Source organism: Hemitrygon akajei, chromosome 32 (assembly GCF_048418815.1).
Source record: "Hemitrygon akajei chromosome 32, sHemAka1.3, whole genome shotgun sequence".
NCBI classification, from domain to species: domain Eukaryota; kingdom Metazoa; phylum Chordata; class Chondrichthyes; order Myliobatiformes; family Dasyatidae; genus Hemitrygon; species Hemitrygon akajei.
This window is the reverse complement of record NC_133155.1, coordinates 39,803,956-39,822,295: the sequence shown is the minus strand read 5'-3', so window position 1 is coordinate 39,822,295 and position 18,340 is coordinate 39,803,956. Positions and strand designations below refer to the sequence as shown.

Sequence of the window (18,340 nt, the reverse complement as noted above, 5' to 3'; positions counted from 1 at the left end):
CTGCAGAGCACTCTCCAGAAATGTAATGGGAATCTGTGGACACAGAAGATCTGGTCCAAGACAATTTCAGCCATCTCCGTTTCAGAAGGTAGCTTCTCCAAGGCAATTAACGTACAGGCTTTTGAAAACTGATCGACAACCACCATGATGCCCAACTTCCCCTTGGATGGCCATAGATTTGTGGCAAAGTCCATGGAGATGTGTGCCCGAGTTCTTTACAGAACGGGCAAGGGGTGGAGGAGCTTTTGAAGTTGGGTACAGGCTCCTTTTCCCAGGCACACACTCTTCACTCTTTTGAAGCTTGTGGGAACCTGTAATGGCAACACTTGAGCATTCCATCAGTTGGTCGTACAGGTTTTCAGTACCCTACCAAGAACACCACCAGGGCCTGACACTTTATGAGGGTTCACCCTCATGAAAGATGTTGTGATGTCAGCCTCTGTGACAGATTACAGGGTCACCAGATGCTGCAGGGGTACACACAGGTGTAGTTTTATTGTCCCTTTTAAAGTGTGTTTAAAAGGTGTTGAGCCCATCTGGGTGTGTAGCACCACAGCCATTTTTAGGTTTTGTCTTGTTGGAAATAATGGTCTGCAAACCCTGCCAATGTGCATCCGATTCTGGAATTGGTTTCTCACTCTTAGGTCAGGGTTGGACCTGGACTTCTTTCTCCTTTATCACTCTATAAATGTTTGAGTGCATTGGAAATAAGAGGGAACTCTCCCTGTCTCTTCACCAACTTCACATTAGTAGCTTCTTTACACATAAAAAGGTGTAAAGAACCCTTCAGAGTTTTCTAAACCTAGGTAAACAGTTTCTAAGTGATTCCCTTATAATTGCTTCACACTGCAGTCCCTGAGGCCATATACAGTAGCTGGCAATGCTTAACTACACAATTACAAATCAGCTGTCTGTTCAACAGGATTGGTAAACAAACAGTCTCCAGGAGACAGAAAAACCCACTTTCAAACCCAAACCTCCTTTAAAAATCTACTTAAACATTAGGAATTAGGAATCAGGAATCTGCATGGTGTATCACGATCAGGCTTTTGAAAGGACGTGCATTCATATTTTTTGTCAGTGCAGTGCACATCAAATCACATCAAATATAACTAAAAACCCTGATTCCTGGACCATTCTAGTAAGCAATGGATTACTTTCTGGAAAATTCTGCATGGTTCTTTGCTGCCTCTGAGTTTTGGCATTCTGAGTCCAGACACGTAGTATTGCTCCATTCCCATACATATTCTCTCTCTCCCTCACCCTCTCCCTCTCCCTTGCTCTCTTCCTTTCTCTTGCTCTCTCTCTCCCTCCTTCCCTCCCTCTTTCCCTCTCTCTCTCTCTCTCTCTCTCTCTCTCTCTCTCTGCCTCTCCCCATCCCTTCCTCCACCCCCTGCCTCAGATAGGCATTGACATCCTACTTTCTGCAGAGTAGTGAAGTGCACCAAGGGAAATATTGAAGAAATGTCTGAGTAACACAACTCCTTTTTATACCTTCACCAGTGACTTGTCTGTTTTTTATTCAAATTGCCAACCTATGATAAATGTTGATATTTAAAAGAATGAAATGGCGCAAACAATGACCCAAGTAATGTAATATTTAATATTGGATATGGCAGGAGATCCAGCATTACAACCTAATTACCTAGTAATTAGATTGTTAACTCCGTGATCTTTGTGACACAATATCTGGCAAATAGTGAATTGCTGACTGCTAAATGTTTTTACTCTGTGCCACTCAGTAAAATATATGAAGGACTGCATTTGACATGTGACGTGCATATGCAGATACACATTGTGACATGTGACAATGGCATGTGACACTCTTGTTGATATAGACAACAAAGGTAGTCTTGTCAGCAAAGACAAATAAGGTCCACAGACCTCTAACAAAGACAGAGGCTACATCCACACTACACCGGATAAATCCGTAACTAAAGCCTTTTCTGTTCATTTTTACCCTCTGTCCACACTAAAACAGCGTTTTAGTCCCCCAAAACCGGAGCTTTTCAGAAACGCTTTCCAGGGTGGGTATTTTTGAAAACGGTTCTCGGGCAGATCAGTGTGGACTGGGTAACCGGAGAAATCTGAAAACGCTGTCAGATGGCAGCGCACCATTTCATCGTTTTCTTGAACACAACCTAACAATTTCAGAACAGATGGCAAAGAGACTTGTTATGACCCCAGCCCCCTCCTTTGTGAGAATCGCGAGAGAGAGAGAGAAAGCAGCCTTACAGTTTGGAATGTGGGCTGGCCTCTCAGATAGACAAAAGCCATGGACATAGCCATTGTCTTGGGAGACACCTTTGTGGAATAAGGGACTGGACTACGTGCAAACCCTCAGGGCAACGTGGGCTGGGTGATGGGGGAAAGATTGCCTCACCCCCACCCTGATTGACATCTACAACCCTGCCAGTCCAGATAAAAGGTGGGCTGCCGAGGCAGGGCCTCAGACGCACCAAGGAGACACATGAAGAAGACACGATAGCGCTCCCCGTCGGAGCGGGAAGCAATTTTGAAGGAAGCCATGTGCGTTAGATTCCGGATTGGGAGTCTGTGGCTGAAACCAAAAGGAAAACCGTCTTAACTAACAACCGGGATTTTCTTCATAAAGACGACGGGCAAGTGTTCCTTCTTTCTCACCACTCTCTCTCTCCAACACGTGAAATGCCAGCGGTTCCCAAACGGAAAAGCCTGAAAATTTATGAGTGACTTTTATATTCCATTGGACTCAGTATTCCCCTAGACAACGATAGAGCTTATTTCTGATTGATTATTACTATACCTGTGCTTTAGATTGAGTTTTGACGATGTATATGATCTGAATGTTTTGTATTAACCATACGTTTGTGCCCCTTTATAAATAAAAACGTTTGAAAATAGTATCATCAGGCTTCAGCGGACCTCTCTATCTTTGCTGGTAAGTCACCCGGTTACTGGGAACGTAACAAGACTGAAGCCAGAAGAATTAGAAATGTACTCACCAAATACTTTGACTCATAACTTACTGAATAAATAAGTATACTCACTTTGCCGTTTTCTGTCCTTGCTTGCATGAAGGTGATTTACCTATTTATGACAATAGATGTGTAATAGCCTAATGTAACATTGTATGGAAATACAAGATAACACTGATGCAGACATGTCTTATACATTTAACAAGGTGCTTTATTAATGCAACAGAGTTAGTCAGTTTTTCAATGTTCGTCGTCAGCCAGGTCATACTGTCCGTGAACTACCTGTCGGTTGCCTCCGTGTGCTCCAGTATTTGTTTTTTTCAGTTTTAAGTTCTCCTGCGCGAGAGCCAACAGCTGTCCATCATTTTAAGTTTTTCTAGTCTGTAACTGAACAAACGCGCACTTTTACTGCGAGATTTGACATCAAACATGTCACTTGTTTTCGGTAGATGTGTCCTGCGCATGCGCAGGAGGAGGAGATTCGCCGGAATCTCCGTTTCAATGTGGATAGAGATATTTTCAAAAACGCATAGTGTGGATGCCTATCATTTTTACGCGAAACCGGCATTTTCAAAATTATCTGGTCTAGTGCGGATGTAGCCTGACTTTCACAGTGCCTATAGTTTATGAGAATGATGGTGGGGTGGGGTGGGGGAGGGGAATCTCATTAAAACCTATTGAATACCAAGAGGCCAAGACAGAGTGGATGTGGGGAGGATGTTTCCTATCACTGGGGAGTCTAGGTCTAGAGGTCACAGCCTCAGAATAGAGGAATATCCATTTAGAACTGAGATGAGGAGGAATTTCTTTAGCTGGAGGGTGGTAAATCTGGAATTCATTACCACAGACAGCTATGGAGACCAAGCCACTGGGTATATTTAATGTGGAGGTTTATAAATTCTTAATTAGTTAGAACATCAAAGGATGATATGGGGAGAAGGCAGGGGAACGTGGTTGAGGGGGATAATACGATGAATGGTGGAGCAGACTTGTGCCAACTGGCCTAATTCAGCTCCTGTGTCTTATGGTCATCTGTGCAATTTAATATGGAAACCCTTGAGCGAGTTCAAGACTAGTACTGGGCATCTGACTTGGATAGGATTTTTCATGTTATCAGCTGTCCAGATGCACCCCTACATGGGAATGACTCCAAATTACAATCCAACCCCTACCCCTCATTAAAACTAGCAGCAAACACTTACTTGAATAGTGATCATCCACTTATCACTGTGACAGTCCCCCAACGTGCCCTTCTGCCTGTTAATTGCCTGACCCCTGGCACCCCAACAATATCTAACCATCTCAGGCTTCATCAGTTGCTGACAGTCAACCCTCGACCAAATCTCCCCCTCCAGTTGCCGACCATATCTCCCACCCTTGGGCTTCTCAGTCCTGCACCATCCTGATCTTGGTCTTGGACCCACAATTTCCTCAACGTGCTCCATTGGCTATGTTTTGTCAGACTGATTCAATGGTTTTTGGGCCATTTAATGTCAATTAATGATCAAAGTTGTCATGATAAGTCACACAGTAACTGTTCATTGCGACAGAACAGGCAGCAGGGAAATACTATGCCATTACTTAATAGCTGTAACAAATAATTGCATCTTTTAGCACCTGAACAGGACAACCTAAAACTTTACAGCAAAGAAGTTATTTTTGAAGTGTTGTCACATTTGTAATATGTGAATGACGGCAGCCAATCTGTGCACAGCAACGTTTCGAACAGCAACATAAAATGATCTTTTCTATTTATTGTAGTGATGTTGGTGAGTGACAAGTATTCCTTGGTACAACAGTGCATTTTCACATGCCATAAGAGTTCTTATTTACACCTAAGTGGACAGGTGTAATCTCAATTTAACATCCTCAGCCTGATTTTTTTTCAGTACTGCTGGAATTTTATCCCAAATTATGTATTCAAGCTTCTAAATCTATCATTCAGAATACTACCAATGGTCCACAACTGGCATCTTAATCATCCTGGCATCCTGCTCAACCAGACAATGCAAATTCAGAACAATTGAACAAAATTTAAATTACTGTCAAGAATGTAAATTATTATGTTGTAAACTGATGTTTCTTTTATTGTATCTGTTTTCCTAGTACTCTTCAAAGAGGTTAACACATGCAATCCAGCAACTATCACCGGAACATTGTCTCGCATTTCATTGGATGATGAGGAAGATGAGAAAATGAATATAAACAGTGAAGCAATTAATTTCTCCACCCTTCCAGGAAACATCCCACCTGGAAATGTATTGGTCCAGTTGCCTCCGATGCAGCAACTGCATGATGTGATGCCTAATGTGGGTGAATTGAATGAACAACCACCCCAGAAAGAAAAGAACAGGGGAATGCTGTATCTGTGCACAGAGAACACCCTGAGGCCAATGGACCTTAAGTGGAGGCGAGCCCAGGAGCAGCCCATGGAGGGAGACTACATGGTACTTCCCAGCCGCACTGTCAGCTTAAAGCCTTTCAACAGAGACAGCAAGTTGAACATTAATATGGATGACAACAGGCATAATATCACTGGGAACCAATCGGTCAAGTCAGAGATTTATCCTAACTTTGCCTCAGTTGATCAGATCAATTATAACTTAAATCAATCTTATGGAACTCTTAATTACCCACGGAGTGCAGCCCTCAAACATCACCCTTCAGTGAGGCACATCCTGGCATCTGAACTTGCCGACAGGAGCAGGACTATGCCACGCAGTAAGCCAAGCTCGTCAGGGTCCATGGGCTCCCTAGAAGTAAGTTGAAGGAATACTGTTGATCAGATTGTAGCTTGTAAATTGATACCAAGGTAACTGTTTTCTCATTGACAATAGCATTACCTTTCCATCAGCACTGGGCCATCCCCAACCCTTCTTACCAGATGCACAAGGAAAAAATGCTTTTGTAACATTTGTAATAAACTGGAGAAAAATATTTGCAGTTACGAACAGTTTCAGGACTTCTATGGTAAGGTCTGCAAGAGCATTAACAACAAATTAAAGTTGCTCTTAACTGACATCTCCCTTCAGCCTACTTGCTGCCATCATGAGGGGGCAAACCTGCCAAACCATTACATTGTGCAGGAGCCACTCATCTTTCTTGCCTCCAGTAAATTAACAGAACCTCACAGTTCTTTTTCTAATATCTGATAGCTCCCAACTCCCTTTCCATATGGTTTTCATTTCATTACATATTTTTGTTATTTTAAAATAAAACAAATTAATTGACAAAATCACAATGTCAAACACATCGTCCGTCAGTTTTAAAGGTTCTAGCCTTTACCTTCCTTGTAACTTACTCCAATTTAAAACTCAAAGATTTTTGTGTTGCCCCAATTCTCTCATTTTACACCTCAAATTTTCATTGGTTTGTCTTATTTTACAACCCAAACACACACAAAAATTGCTAGAAATATTTGATGGAGGAGGCACCATCTGTGGAGAATGAACAATTGAATGAAGTGTCATGTTTTGATCTAATTCTTTCCCATCAACCTCAAAGCTCCTGCTTTCCATTGTTAGCTATCTTCAAACTGATTTTCTCCAGCTGCGAATTGTACTTTGCTCTGGCTTTTATCAACCTCATTATCACCCTGTGCCATGGTGTGAAGTAAATAACTCAGGTTGTTCTTTATTTATTGTAACACACACAGAATGGTGCCGGAAGTCAGCAGGTCAGGCAGCATCCAAGGAAATGAGTAAACACTCAATGTTTCAGGCAGAGACCATTCTTCAGGACTGAGAAAGAAAGGGAAAGATGCCAGAATAAAAGGGTTGGGGGGGGGGGGGGGGTGGTGGTAGGAAAAGGAGGCTAGTTGGAAGGTGAATTGTGAAGCCATAGGGGTGAAAACATAGAGGCCTGAAGATTAGAGGAAGAAGGGAAGGGGAAGAAAAAAATTACAGGAAAGAGAAATTGATATTTATTGCGTGTTCTGAGTTGTGTTGAGAATGTACAGGTAGGTTTCTTAAGCCACTGTAGTTCTAGTGTTAATGAAAATCTTCCTAACAGTCATTCAATTGTTTCAAATTCATTTTGACTTTGCCCCTTCCAGAATGCTTTAGAATGAGAGGTTATATACAAATTCTACAGCCTTCAAAATCCTGTCTCCTCCACCTATGTCTCACTTGCTTTATTTTGTTATGGATGGCCCTGCTGTGAGTTGATGTTTCTAAACTCCCAAAATTCATCTGTTATCAACTTTTTAAAAAATGCTACTTGAAGCCACGCCTTTTCACCCAGATTTTTGGTCGTCTCTACTGTCTGATTGCGCTCAAATGAAGCACTTAGAGTGATTTATTATATTAAAGATAGTTTGCAAGGAGTAGTTTGCAATAGCCAATCAATATGCTCATCTTGGGGATGCAGGAGTATGTGAAAACTCCGCAAAGGAACCCCAGAGGTGAGATAGATAGGTAGGTAGATATTTCATTGATCCCAAAGAAAATTACAAGTGCATACATAAAAATAGTAGAAGAGAAGTAGAAAGAATAAAAAATAAGTTACCTCAAACAGTCTAACAGGAGGGGGTCATCACTTCTCAGGCTATAGGTTGACTCATTATAGAGCCTAATGGCCGAGGGTAAGAATGACCTCATATAGTGCTCTTTAGAGCAGCGCAGTTAGAACTATAGAACATTACAGCACAGAAACAGGCCTTTTGGCCCTTCTTGGCTGTGCCAAACCATTTTTCTGCCTCGTCCCACTGACCTGCACCCGGCCCATATCTCTCCATACACCTCTCATCCATGTACCTGTCCAAGTTTTTCTTAAATGTTGTAAGTGAGCCCGTATTTACCACTTCATCTGGCAGCTCATTCGGCACTCCCACCACTCTCTGTGTGAAGAAGCCCCTCTTGGTAACTCAGTTTATCAAGTCCCAGCAACATCCTTGTAAACCTTCTCTGCACTCTTACAACCTTATTAATATCCTTCCTGTAATTCAGTGACCAAAACTGCACACAATACTTTAAATTCAGCCTCACCAAGGCCTTATACAACCTCACCATAACATTCCAACTTTTATACTCAATACTTTGATTTATAAAGGCCAATATACCAAAAGCTCTCTTTACTACGCTATCTACTTGTGATGCCACTTTTAGGGAATTTTGTATCTGTATTCTTTGATCCTTCTGTTCTACTGCACTCCTCAGTGCCCTACCATTTACCTTGTATGTTCTACCTTGGTTTTTCCTTCCAATGTGCAATTCCTCACACTTGTATGTATTAAACTCCATCTGCCATTTTTCAGCCCATTTTTTCCAGCTGATCCAGATCCCTCTGCAAGCTTTGTCTTAGCCTATTACTAAAAATGCTCCTCTGTTCAGCCAAGGTGGCATGCAGAGGGTGAGAAACATTGTCCAGAATTTTCTGTAGGATCCTTTGTTCTACCAGAGCCTCCAGTGTGTCCAATTTGACACATAACAGAGCCAACCTTTCTAATTAGTTTTGATGCCATTGCCCCAGCACACCACCACATAGAAGTCTGTACTGGCGACAACAGACTGGTAGAACGTGTGAAGGAGAGACCTGTATATTCCGAAGGAACTTAGTCTACACAGGAAGTAGAGACGATTATGGCCCTTCATGTACACAGCTCCAAAATAAAGCAAGTGAGACATAGGTGGAGGAGACAGGATTTTGAAGGCTGTTGGTGCTCCATTCAAGTACAGGTGCACCCCCAGGTACTTGTAGGTCCTCACCACATCCAGGTCCTCACCATCAATAATAACAGGGAACCGTGCAGACTCAGTCTTCCTAAAGTCCATCAACATCTCCTTTGTCTTACTAATGTTGAGCTTCAGATGATTCAGCCTGTACCATTTGACAATTCCGCCACCAAGCCCCTGTATTCATCCTCCTGTCGTCCATTTATACATCCAAATATTGGTGATTCATCAGAAAATATCTGCAGATGACATGACTCAGTGTTTTATCTGAAGTCTGAGGTATACAGGGTAAACTGGAAGGGAGCCTGTACAGTCTCCTGTGGGACCCCAGTGCTACTTATAGCCATGGCTGACACACAGCTCTGAAGCCACACATACTGAGGTCTGCCAGTCAGGTAGTCCATTATCCAGGATACAATGGAGGTGCCAATCTGCATTCAGTGTATCTTTTCCCCCAGCAATGAGGGCTGTATGGTATTGAAGCCACTTGTGAAATCAAAAAACACAGTGCTGCCCTGCTTATCCAAATGGTAGTAGGCTCTGTTCAGCAGGTAGACGACAGCATGGGTGACTGGAACTGACAAGCATACAATGCATAATTATTGCTGTGCTACTGTGCTTCACAGTTAAAATCCTTCCATACTTTCCTGGATTAAATTCATCTAACATTTTATTGTTTACTAATAATAATAACTCACAAAACATTTTTCATACAGATGAGGTGGTTCAAAGTGCTTTAGAATGCGAGCAAATACGAACATAAAATAAAAAATTAAAGATGAAAATGAGTCATATCACATCCTCAGTCAAGCATTTCCCATAAAATATGAGAAATTCACAGTATTTTTATTAATAAAATTACTTTTGTTAGGGAGAGTGATAGCTGTGGATACTGGTACCTCTATAGTTAGCCTAGCAAAATGACTGCAATCATGTCAAAATGTGCGTATTTCCAATTCAGAACTCTGTAAGATTGTAACAGCAAGTAAACCGTCTACTTGCTGTCTTGAACCTGTTCCTACCACACTTTTTTAAGGACTCTTTTAATAGATTTCAATTATTTTAGTAAAATTATTCCTTGGAACTGGAAAATTTCCCAGATGCCGTCAAATTGTAGCTGTCAAACCCCTGCTTAAAAAGCCAAACCTTAATAGTGAGGTACTAGCTAACCACAAATATTCCATTCCTGGTCAGGGTGCTTGAGAAAGTCATTTTTATTTTACTGTTTAACTGCCCAACCCATTGTTATGCAGCAGTACAAAGCTTCCCTCCTCAACCATACAACTATGTTTCTATCATCTGCAAATATCATTATCATTGTCCTAAAGATGTGATGATATTATTTCTACTATAGCAGCAGAAGACCAAGTACTGAGCCCCCTGGAATCCAATGCGAACAATCACAAACATTGCATTAAGCCACTTTTGACCACTTTCCCTTGGGTTTTACTTTTTTGATCAGGCTTTCATGTCTACCTTGTCACAGCAAACCTAAAAAATCAATCCTACATGTTACCTCAACAAAGGACTAAATCTTAAGGGAGCTAGGGCTTTACTCTTTGGAGAGAAGGAGGATGAGAGAGGTATACAAGATATTAAGAGGAATAGATAGAGTGGACAGCCAGCGCCTCTTCCCCAGGGCACCACTGCCCAATACAAGAGGACATGGCTTTAAGGTAAGGGGTGGGAAGTTCAAGGGGGATATTAGAGGAAGGTTTTTTACTCAGAGAGTGGTTGGTGCGTGGAATGCACTGCTAGAGTCAGTGGTGGAGGCAGATACATTAGCAAAATTCTTTTCAGAGACTACTAGACAGGTATATGGAGGAATTTAAGGCGGGGGTTATATGGGAGGCAGGGTTTAAGGGTCGGCACAATATTGTGGGCTGAAGGGCCTGTACTGTGCAATACTATTCTGTGCAGTACTGTTCTATATTTGTCAAACAGATGCTGTAATATCTGTTATTACTCTATTTCTTCAAAGTATATTTTTTATCAAAGTATATATGTGTCACTATATACAACCCAGGTCCATTTTCTTGTAGGCATTTGCAGTAAATTCAAAGAAGCATAAAAATGACAATATTAATAATTAATAAATAAGCAATAAATATTAAGAACATGAAATGAAGGATGAAGAGTCCTTGAAAATGAGTCCATAGGTTGTTGGAACGGTTCAGTGTTGGGGTGAATGAAGTTGGGTGAATTTACCCCCCTCTTTCAAGAGCCTAATGGTTGAGGAGTAATAACTGTTTCTGAACCTCCTAGTGTGGGTCCTGAGGCTCATGTATCTCCTTCCTGATGGCAGCAGTGAGTGGACAGCATGGCCTGGATGGTGGGGCTTTCTGATGGTGGATGCTGCTTTACTGCAATAATGCTCCTTGTAGATATGCTCAGTAGTGGGGATGGCTTTACCCATGATGGACTGGGCTGTGTCCACTAATTTTTGTAGGTTCTTCTGTTCAAGGGCATTAGTGTTTCCATACCAGGTAATGATGCAACCAGTCAATATACTCTCCACAGCATATCTATATAAGTTTGTCAAAGTTTTAGATAATATGCTGAATCTTCACAAACTTCTATAAGAAAGTAGAGGCGTTACTGTTTTTACTTTGAAATGGCAATTATGTGCTGGACCCAAGGCAGATTCTCTAAAATGATAACACTGAGGAATTTAAAGTTGTTGACTCGCTCTCCACCTCTGATCAGCCGTCAGTAACCAGCTCATTGGTCTTGCTGACATTGAGCGAAAGGTTGTTGTTGTTGCCCCACTTGGCCAGATTTTCACTCTCCCTCCTATATGCTGAAATGTCATCACCTTAGATTCAGCCGACAATAGTGATGTCATTAGCAAACTTAAATATGGCACTGGAGCTGTGCGTAGTCTCACAGTCATAAGTACAAAGTGAGTTAGAGCAGGGAGCGGCACACAGGGCACTATGGTGCACTTGTACTGCAGAAAACCATGGAGATGTTGCTGCCAATCTGAACAGAGTGGGGTCTACAAGTGAGGAAATTGAGGATCCAGTTGCGCAATGTGGTATTGAGGCCAAGGTCTTGAAGCTTATTCATTAGTTTTGGTAGTATTGAATGCTGAGCAGTAGTCAATGAAACTCATCCTAATATATGCATCTTCGCTGTTCAGATGTTCCAATGAAATGTCATCTGCTATTGAGCTGTTGTTCCAGTAGGCAAATTGGAGTGGATCTAAGTCACTCCTCAGACAGGAGTTGATATGTTTCATCACCAACCTCACAAAGCACTTCCTCACCATGGATGTAAGTACTACGGGATGATAGTCATTGAGGCAGGTTACCACATTCTTCTTAGGCTTCAGCGTAACTGAAGCCTGCTTGAAGCAGGTGGGTTCCCCAGACGGCTGAAGTGAGAGTTTAAAGATAACAGTGAATGCCCCAGCCAGTTGATCAGCACAGGTCTTTAGTACTCAGCCAGGTAACACATCTGGGCCGGATGCTTTTCATGGGTTCACCCTCCCGAAGGATGCTCTCACATTTCCCTCGGAGACTGAAATCACAGGGTCATCAGGAACTGTGGGAGTTTATGAAGATGCTTCATGTTTTGATGGTCAAATTGAGCATAAAAGCAGTGAGCTCATCTGGAAGTAAAACTTGGTTGTCACTGATGTCGCTTGGTTTCAGTTTATAGGAAGTGAAAACATTCAAGCCCTGGCATAGTTGTTGAGCATCGTTCATTGATTCAACTTTGGTCCAGAATTGCCACTTCACATATGAGATGGCTTTCTGGAGGTCAAACCTGGACCTCTTGTATTTTACTTCATCTCCAAACTTGAACAGCCCTGATTAAGTCCTCAACAGACTGTGGATCTATTGGTTCATCCAGGGCTTCTCGTTGGGAAAGATGCTGACTGATTTTGTGAGATTACACTTATTCACAACTGACTTTATAAAGTCTGTGACAACTGTGGTGTATTCATTCAGATTCTCTGATGAGTCCTTGAACACAGCCCAGTCAAATGATTCAAAGCTATCTGGTAGCTACTCCTCTGCCTCTTACAGTCACCTCTTTGTTCCCCTTATCTCTGGAGTCTTGCTCTTTAACCACTGCTTGTATGCATTTTAGAGGACAGCCAGCTAGTCATATTTCCCACAATGCACTCTAGGGATGGAACGGTGAGCATTACTAATTTGAAGTGTAACTGTGGTTGAGTATTACTACAAATGTACTTTTTAAAAAGAAAACAGCACATGATAGGCAGCCCTCTATCATTCCTCCTATCAAAATAAACCTGGACAGAGCCTGCACAATTTCCTAAGCCTGGGGGTGCTTTTCACCAACTTTAATTTGATACTTTGGGCGACAAAATTGTGCAGCTAGTTGAGTTGCAGCAACCCAGGCTCAGTACAGATCTTGAAAGTGGATTTTGCACATTCTCCCTGTGACTACATGGGTGTATCCTTTTCCTTCCACATCCCAAAGACAGGCATGATGTGGAAAGATATGTGGGCGGTATAAAATGTACCTCTATAAAATGTACAGTCCACAAGTGAGTTGTGGAATCTGGGAGGAGTCAATGGGAATATGGGTAGAGTACGGTAATCCTAGAAAAGTTAATTACTGGCATAGATTCTTCCAGTTTAAGGTGAAGCTGGTGGCAAATAAAACAAAGAAAACAACAAGTACTTTATTAAACCTCATTTTTTCTGGTAAACAAGCACCAGTCTATTGATTGGCCGTCTATTTTTCTGGCAAAAAATGGACTAGCCGGCAAGCAAGTCCCAGCCGGCCGGCTCACCCGTCCGTTCTGCTCTCCAATGGACATTAAATTGGACTACACCTGTGCCAACAAAATACTCGGCATGAGTACAGAAACAGATGGAATCCTGGATGCCACCATTCAGCTGATTATTTATGTAACAGTTTTTCCCCCAAGTCATTGGAATACCAACCTACTGACCTCTGCTGTGCCTATTGTCTTGTTTATTATTTATTGTAATGCCTGCACTGTTCTGTGTACTTTATGCAGTCCTGGGTAGGTCTATAGTCTAGTGTAGTTTTTGTGTTGGTTTACGTAGTTCAGTGTAGTTTTTGTATTGTTCATGTAGCACCATGGTCCTGAAAAACGTTGTCTCATTTTTACTGTGTACTGTACCAGCAGTTATGGTCGAAATGACAATAAAAAGCAACTTGACTTGAACTTGACTTGACTTGACGCCCTTATGGAGTGAGCTTTTGAACTGCCTGTATGATCTGGCATTTTTGTGATGGGAACTAAAGTCTCAAAAGTGCAAAACACTGGTGGCGTGGTGAGTACAGGCTGAATAGAGACGACAGGGACCAGGCCATAGAGCGGGAAATGAGCCAATGTTTGGCTGGTGTGGACTTGGAGGAAAATTCAATTCGGCAGAACCAAAGCGAGGAGAATGGAGGTGAGACGGCAGGACTTGGGCCTGGGCCTGGTTGTGAGGAAAGACTCGAAGTTTAATCAATTTAAGCACAGAACCAAATTGGAAAAGTTGAGTACTGGATTATTTGAGTTGATGGGGCACTGGCCTGAGAGCATATTGGAGCTGCATGGCCCAGGTCCAAAAGCAAAGAATGACCTGAGGTTTAAACGATTTAAGCACCGAGCCAGATTGATAAGGTCAGGGTGCCGGGGCCGGAGGCGAGGCATGGGCTGGTTCAATTGCTGTTCTATGAGTTTTACTCGGCCGTGCACTGAACTTCAGCTTGCTGCTCCACAAAGTTTACTCATCTCTGCAACAAAATGAGGCTGTGGCCTGCAACTGCCACGGTGCAGACTCAGTTTTCTGAATGCTATTTACCTACTTATGTTGTTTGCACATTTTTTTTCTCTGCACGTTGGGTGTTTGATGGAGTTCTTTCATTTTAATGGGTCCTATTGGGTTTCTTTTTTTTGTAGCTGCCTGTAAGAAGACTAACTCAAGGTTGCATAAAGTATATGTATTTTGATAATACATGTACTTGAACTTTTGAAATTCAGTGGGTTGAAGGGCCTATTTCCATTCTATATAATTCATTGACTGAACCTCTTAGTATTTCCTCCTTGTTTCAGTTATCCAACCTTTGGCACTTTTTATTTAATTGCAACATCAATATCATCACTTTCATTTATGGAAATAACTACACAGTCAGTATACATTGAGAATCATACCCTTATTCAATTTTAAGTTCAAGTTTAATTATCATTCAACCATACATGAATTGAGGTGCTCCACTGGTCGAGGTTGACCATGAATGTTGCATTCTAGTTGACTAGATATGCAAACCAGGGCAGTACAATATGGAGATAAAGCTGTTGCCCATGGATCAAGCTTCGCCTCTCCATGGAGCTGATGAATCCAGAGGAATGGTAGAGACCAATACAGTTAGGCACCAGCAGCGTCGCAGAAGTTGCCAAACCAGCAGTGAATTTAATATAGAACTGGCTTAGAGTCTCCAGCTCTGGATTTTTCCTCAGCATTTACACCCAAAGCCTTCCCGCTTAGTAGGTATAACTGCTCATCCTTCTCTTAGATGAGCTGCCAACGATGACTGATGACCCCCGTATGCCTGAACCAACTGGTTTTATGCTAACCTAGTGTTGCCCCTTATGTATAGAAACATAGAAAATAGGTGCAGGAGTAAGCCATTTGGCCCTTCGAGCCTGCACCGCCATTCAGTATGATCATGGCTGATCATCCAACTTAGAACCCTGTACCTGCTTTCTCTCCATACCCCCTGATCCCTTTAGCCACAAGGGCCATATCTAACTTCTCTGTGTGAAGAAGTTTTTCCTCATCTCGGTCCTAGAAGGCTTCCCCTTTATCCTTAAACTGTGACACCTCGTTCTGGACTTCCCCAGCATCGGAAACAATCTTCCTGCATCTAGCCTGTCCAATCCCTTTAGAATTTTATACGTTTCAATAAGATCCCCCCTCAATCTTCTAAATTCCAGTGAGTATAAGCCTAGTCGATCCAGTCTTTCTTCATATGAAAGTCCTGCCATCCCAGGAATCAATCTGGTGAACCTTCTCTGTACTCCCTCTATGGCAAGAATGTCTTTCCTTAGATTAGGGGACCAAAACTGCACACAATATTCTAGGTGCGGTCTCACCAAGGCCTTGTACAACTGCAGTAGAACCTACCTGCTCCTGTACTCAAATCCTTTTGCTATGAATGCCAACATACCATTTGCCTTTTTCACCGCCTGCTGTACCTGCATGCCCACCTTCAATGACTGGTGTACAATGACACCCAGGTCTCGTTGCAACTCCCCTTTTCCTAATCGGCCACCGTTCAGATAATAATCTGTTTTCCTGTACTTGCAACCAAAGTGGATAACCTCACATTTATCCACATTAAATTGCATCTGTCATGAATTTTCCCACTCACCTAACCTATCCAAGTCACCCTGCATCCTCTTAGCATCCTCCTCACAACTAACACCGCCATCCAGCTTCGTGTCATCCGCAAACTTGGAGATGCTGCATTTAATTCCCTCGTCTAAATCATTAATATATATTGTAAACAACTGGGGTCCCAGCACTGAGCCTTGCGGTAACCCACTAGTCACTGCCTGCCATTCTGAAAAGATCCTGTTTACTCCCATTCTTTGCTTTTCGTCTGCCAACCAATTCTCTGTCCACATCAATACCATACCCCCAATATCGTGTGCTTTAAGTTTGCACACTAATCTCCTGTGTGGGACCTTGTCAAAAGCCTTTTGAAAATCTAAATATACCACATCCACTGGCTCTCCCCTATCCACTCTAACAGTTACATCTTCAAAAAATTCTATAAGATTCGTCAGACATGATTTTCCTTTCACAAATCCATGCTGACTTTGTCCGATGATTTCACCTCTTTCCAAATGTGCTGTTATCACATCTTTGATAACCGACTCTAGCATTTTCCCCATCACTGATGTCAGACTAACCAGTCTATAATTCCCCAGTTTCTCTCTCCCTCCTTTTTTAAAAAGTGGGGTTACATTAGCCACCCTCCAATCCTCAGGAACTAATCCAGAATCTAAGGAGTTTTGAAAAATTATCACTAATGCATCCACTATTTCTTGGGCTACTTCCTTATGCACTCTTGGATGTAGACCATCTGGCCCTGGGGATTTATCTGCCTTTAATCCCTTCAATTTACCTAACACCACTTCCCTACTAACATGTATTTCCCTCAGTTCCTCCATCTCATTAGACCCTTGGTCCGCTACTATTTCCGGAAGATTATTTATGTCCTCCTTAGTGAAGACAGAAACAAAGTAGTTATTCAATTGGTCTGCCATGTCTTTGTTCCCTATGATCAATTCACCTGTTTCTGACTGTAAAGGACCTACATTTGTCTTGACCAATCTTTTTATTTTCACGTATCTATAAAAGCTTTTACAGTCAGTTTTTATGTTCCCTGCCAGCTTTCTCTCATAATCTTTTTTCCCTTTCCTAATTAAGCCCTTTGTCCTCCTCTGCTGGTCTCTGAATTTCTCCCAGTCCTCAGGTGTGCCGCTTTTTTTTGCTAATTTATATGTTTCTTCTTTGGACTTGATATTATCCCTAATTTCCCTTGTTAGCCACGGGTGCACTACCTTCCCTGGTTTATTCTTTTGCCAAACTGGGATGAACAATTGTAGTTCATCCATGCGATCTTTAAATGCTTGCCATTGCATATCCACCGTCAACCCTTTAAGTATCATTTGCCAGTCTATCTTAGCTAATTCACGTCTCATACCTTCAAAGTTACCCTTCTTTAAGTACAGAACCTTTGTTTCTGAATTAACTATGTCACTCTCCATCTTAATGAAGAATTCCACCATATTATGGTCACTGTTACCCAAGGGGCCTAGTACGACAAGATTGCTAACTAACCCTTCCTCATTGCTCAATACCCAATCTGGAATGGCCTGCTCTCTAGTTGGTTCCTCGACATGTTGGTTCAGAAAACCATCCCGCCTACATTCAAAGAAATCCTCTTCCTCAGCACCCTTACCAATTTGGTTCACCCAATCTATATGTAGATTGAAGTCACCCATTATAACTACTGTTCCTTTATTGCACACATTTCTAATTTCCTGTTTAATGCTATCCCCAACCTCACTACTACTGTTAGGTGGCCTGTACACAACTCCCACCAGCGTTTTCTGCCCCTTAGTGTTATGCAGCTCTACCCATATCGATTCCACATCCTCCAGACTAATGTCCTTCCTTTCTATTGTGTTAATCTCCTCTCTAACCAGCAATGCTACCCCACCTCCTTTTCTTTCCTGTCTATCCCTCCTGAATATTGAATATCCCTGGATGTTGAGCTCCCATCCTTGGTCACCCTGGAGCCATATCTCTGTGATCCCAACTATATCATATTCATTAATAACTATCTGCACATTCAATTCATCCACCTTGTTACGAATGCTCCTCGCATTGACACACAAAGCCTTCAGGCTTGTTTTTACAACACTCTTAGCCCTTATACAATTATGTTGAAAAGTGGCTCTTTTTGCTTTTTACCCTGGATTTGCCTGCCTGCCACTTTTACTTTTCACCTTACTATTTTTTGCTTCTACCCTCATTTTACACCCCTCTGTCTCTCTACACTTGTTCCCATCCCCCTGCCACATTAGTTTAAAGCCTCCTGAACAGCAGTAGCAAACGCTCCCCCTAGGACATTGGTTCCAGTCCAGCCCAGATGCAGACCGACTTGTTTATACCGGTCCCACCTCCCCCAGAACTGGTT

At 42.2% G+C, this 18,340-nt stretch overlaps 1 protein-coding gene across 1 annotated transcript in view; it reads left to right on the top strand.

Moving 5' to 3' along the window:
- Positions 1 to 1,810: 1,810 nt before the first annotated feature.
- The window catches only part of LOC140719696 (adhesion G protein-coupled receptor B2-like), a 137,276-nt gene continuing 120,746 nt past the window's right edge, over positions 1,811 to 18,340 (top strand). The window contains exons 1-2 of the mRNA XM_073034496.1: positions 1,811 to 1,847; positions 5,064 to 5,716. Of these exons, the coding sequence (XP_072890597.1) occupies positions 1,811 to 1,847; positions 5,064 to 5,716 (690 nt within the window). The remainder of the gene's footprint in view (positions 1,848 to 5,063; positions 5,717 to 18,340) is intronic.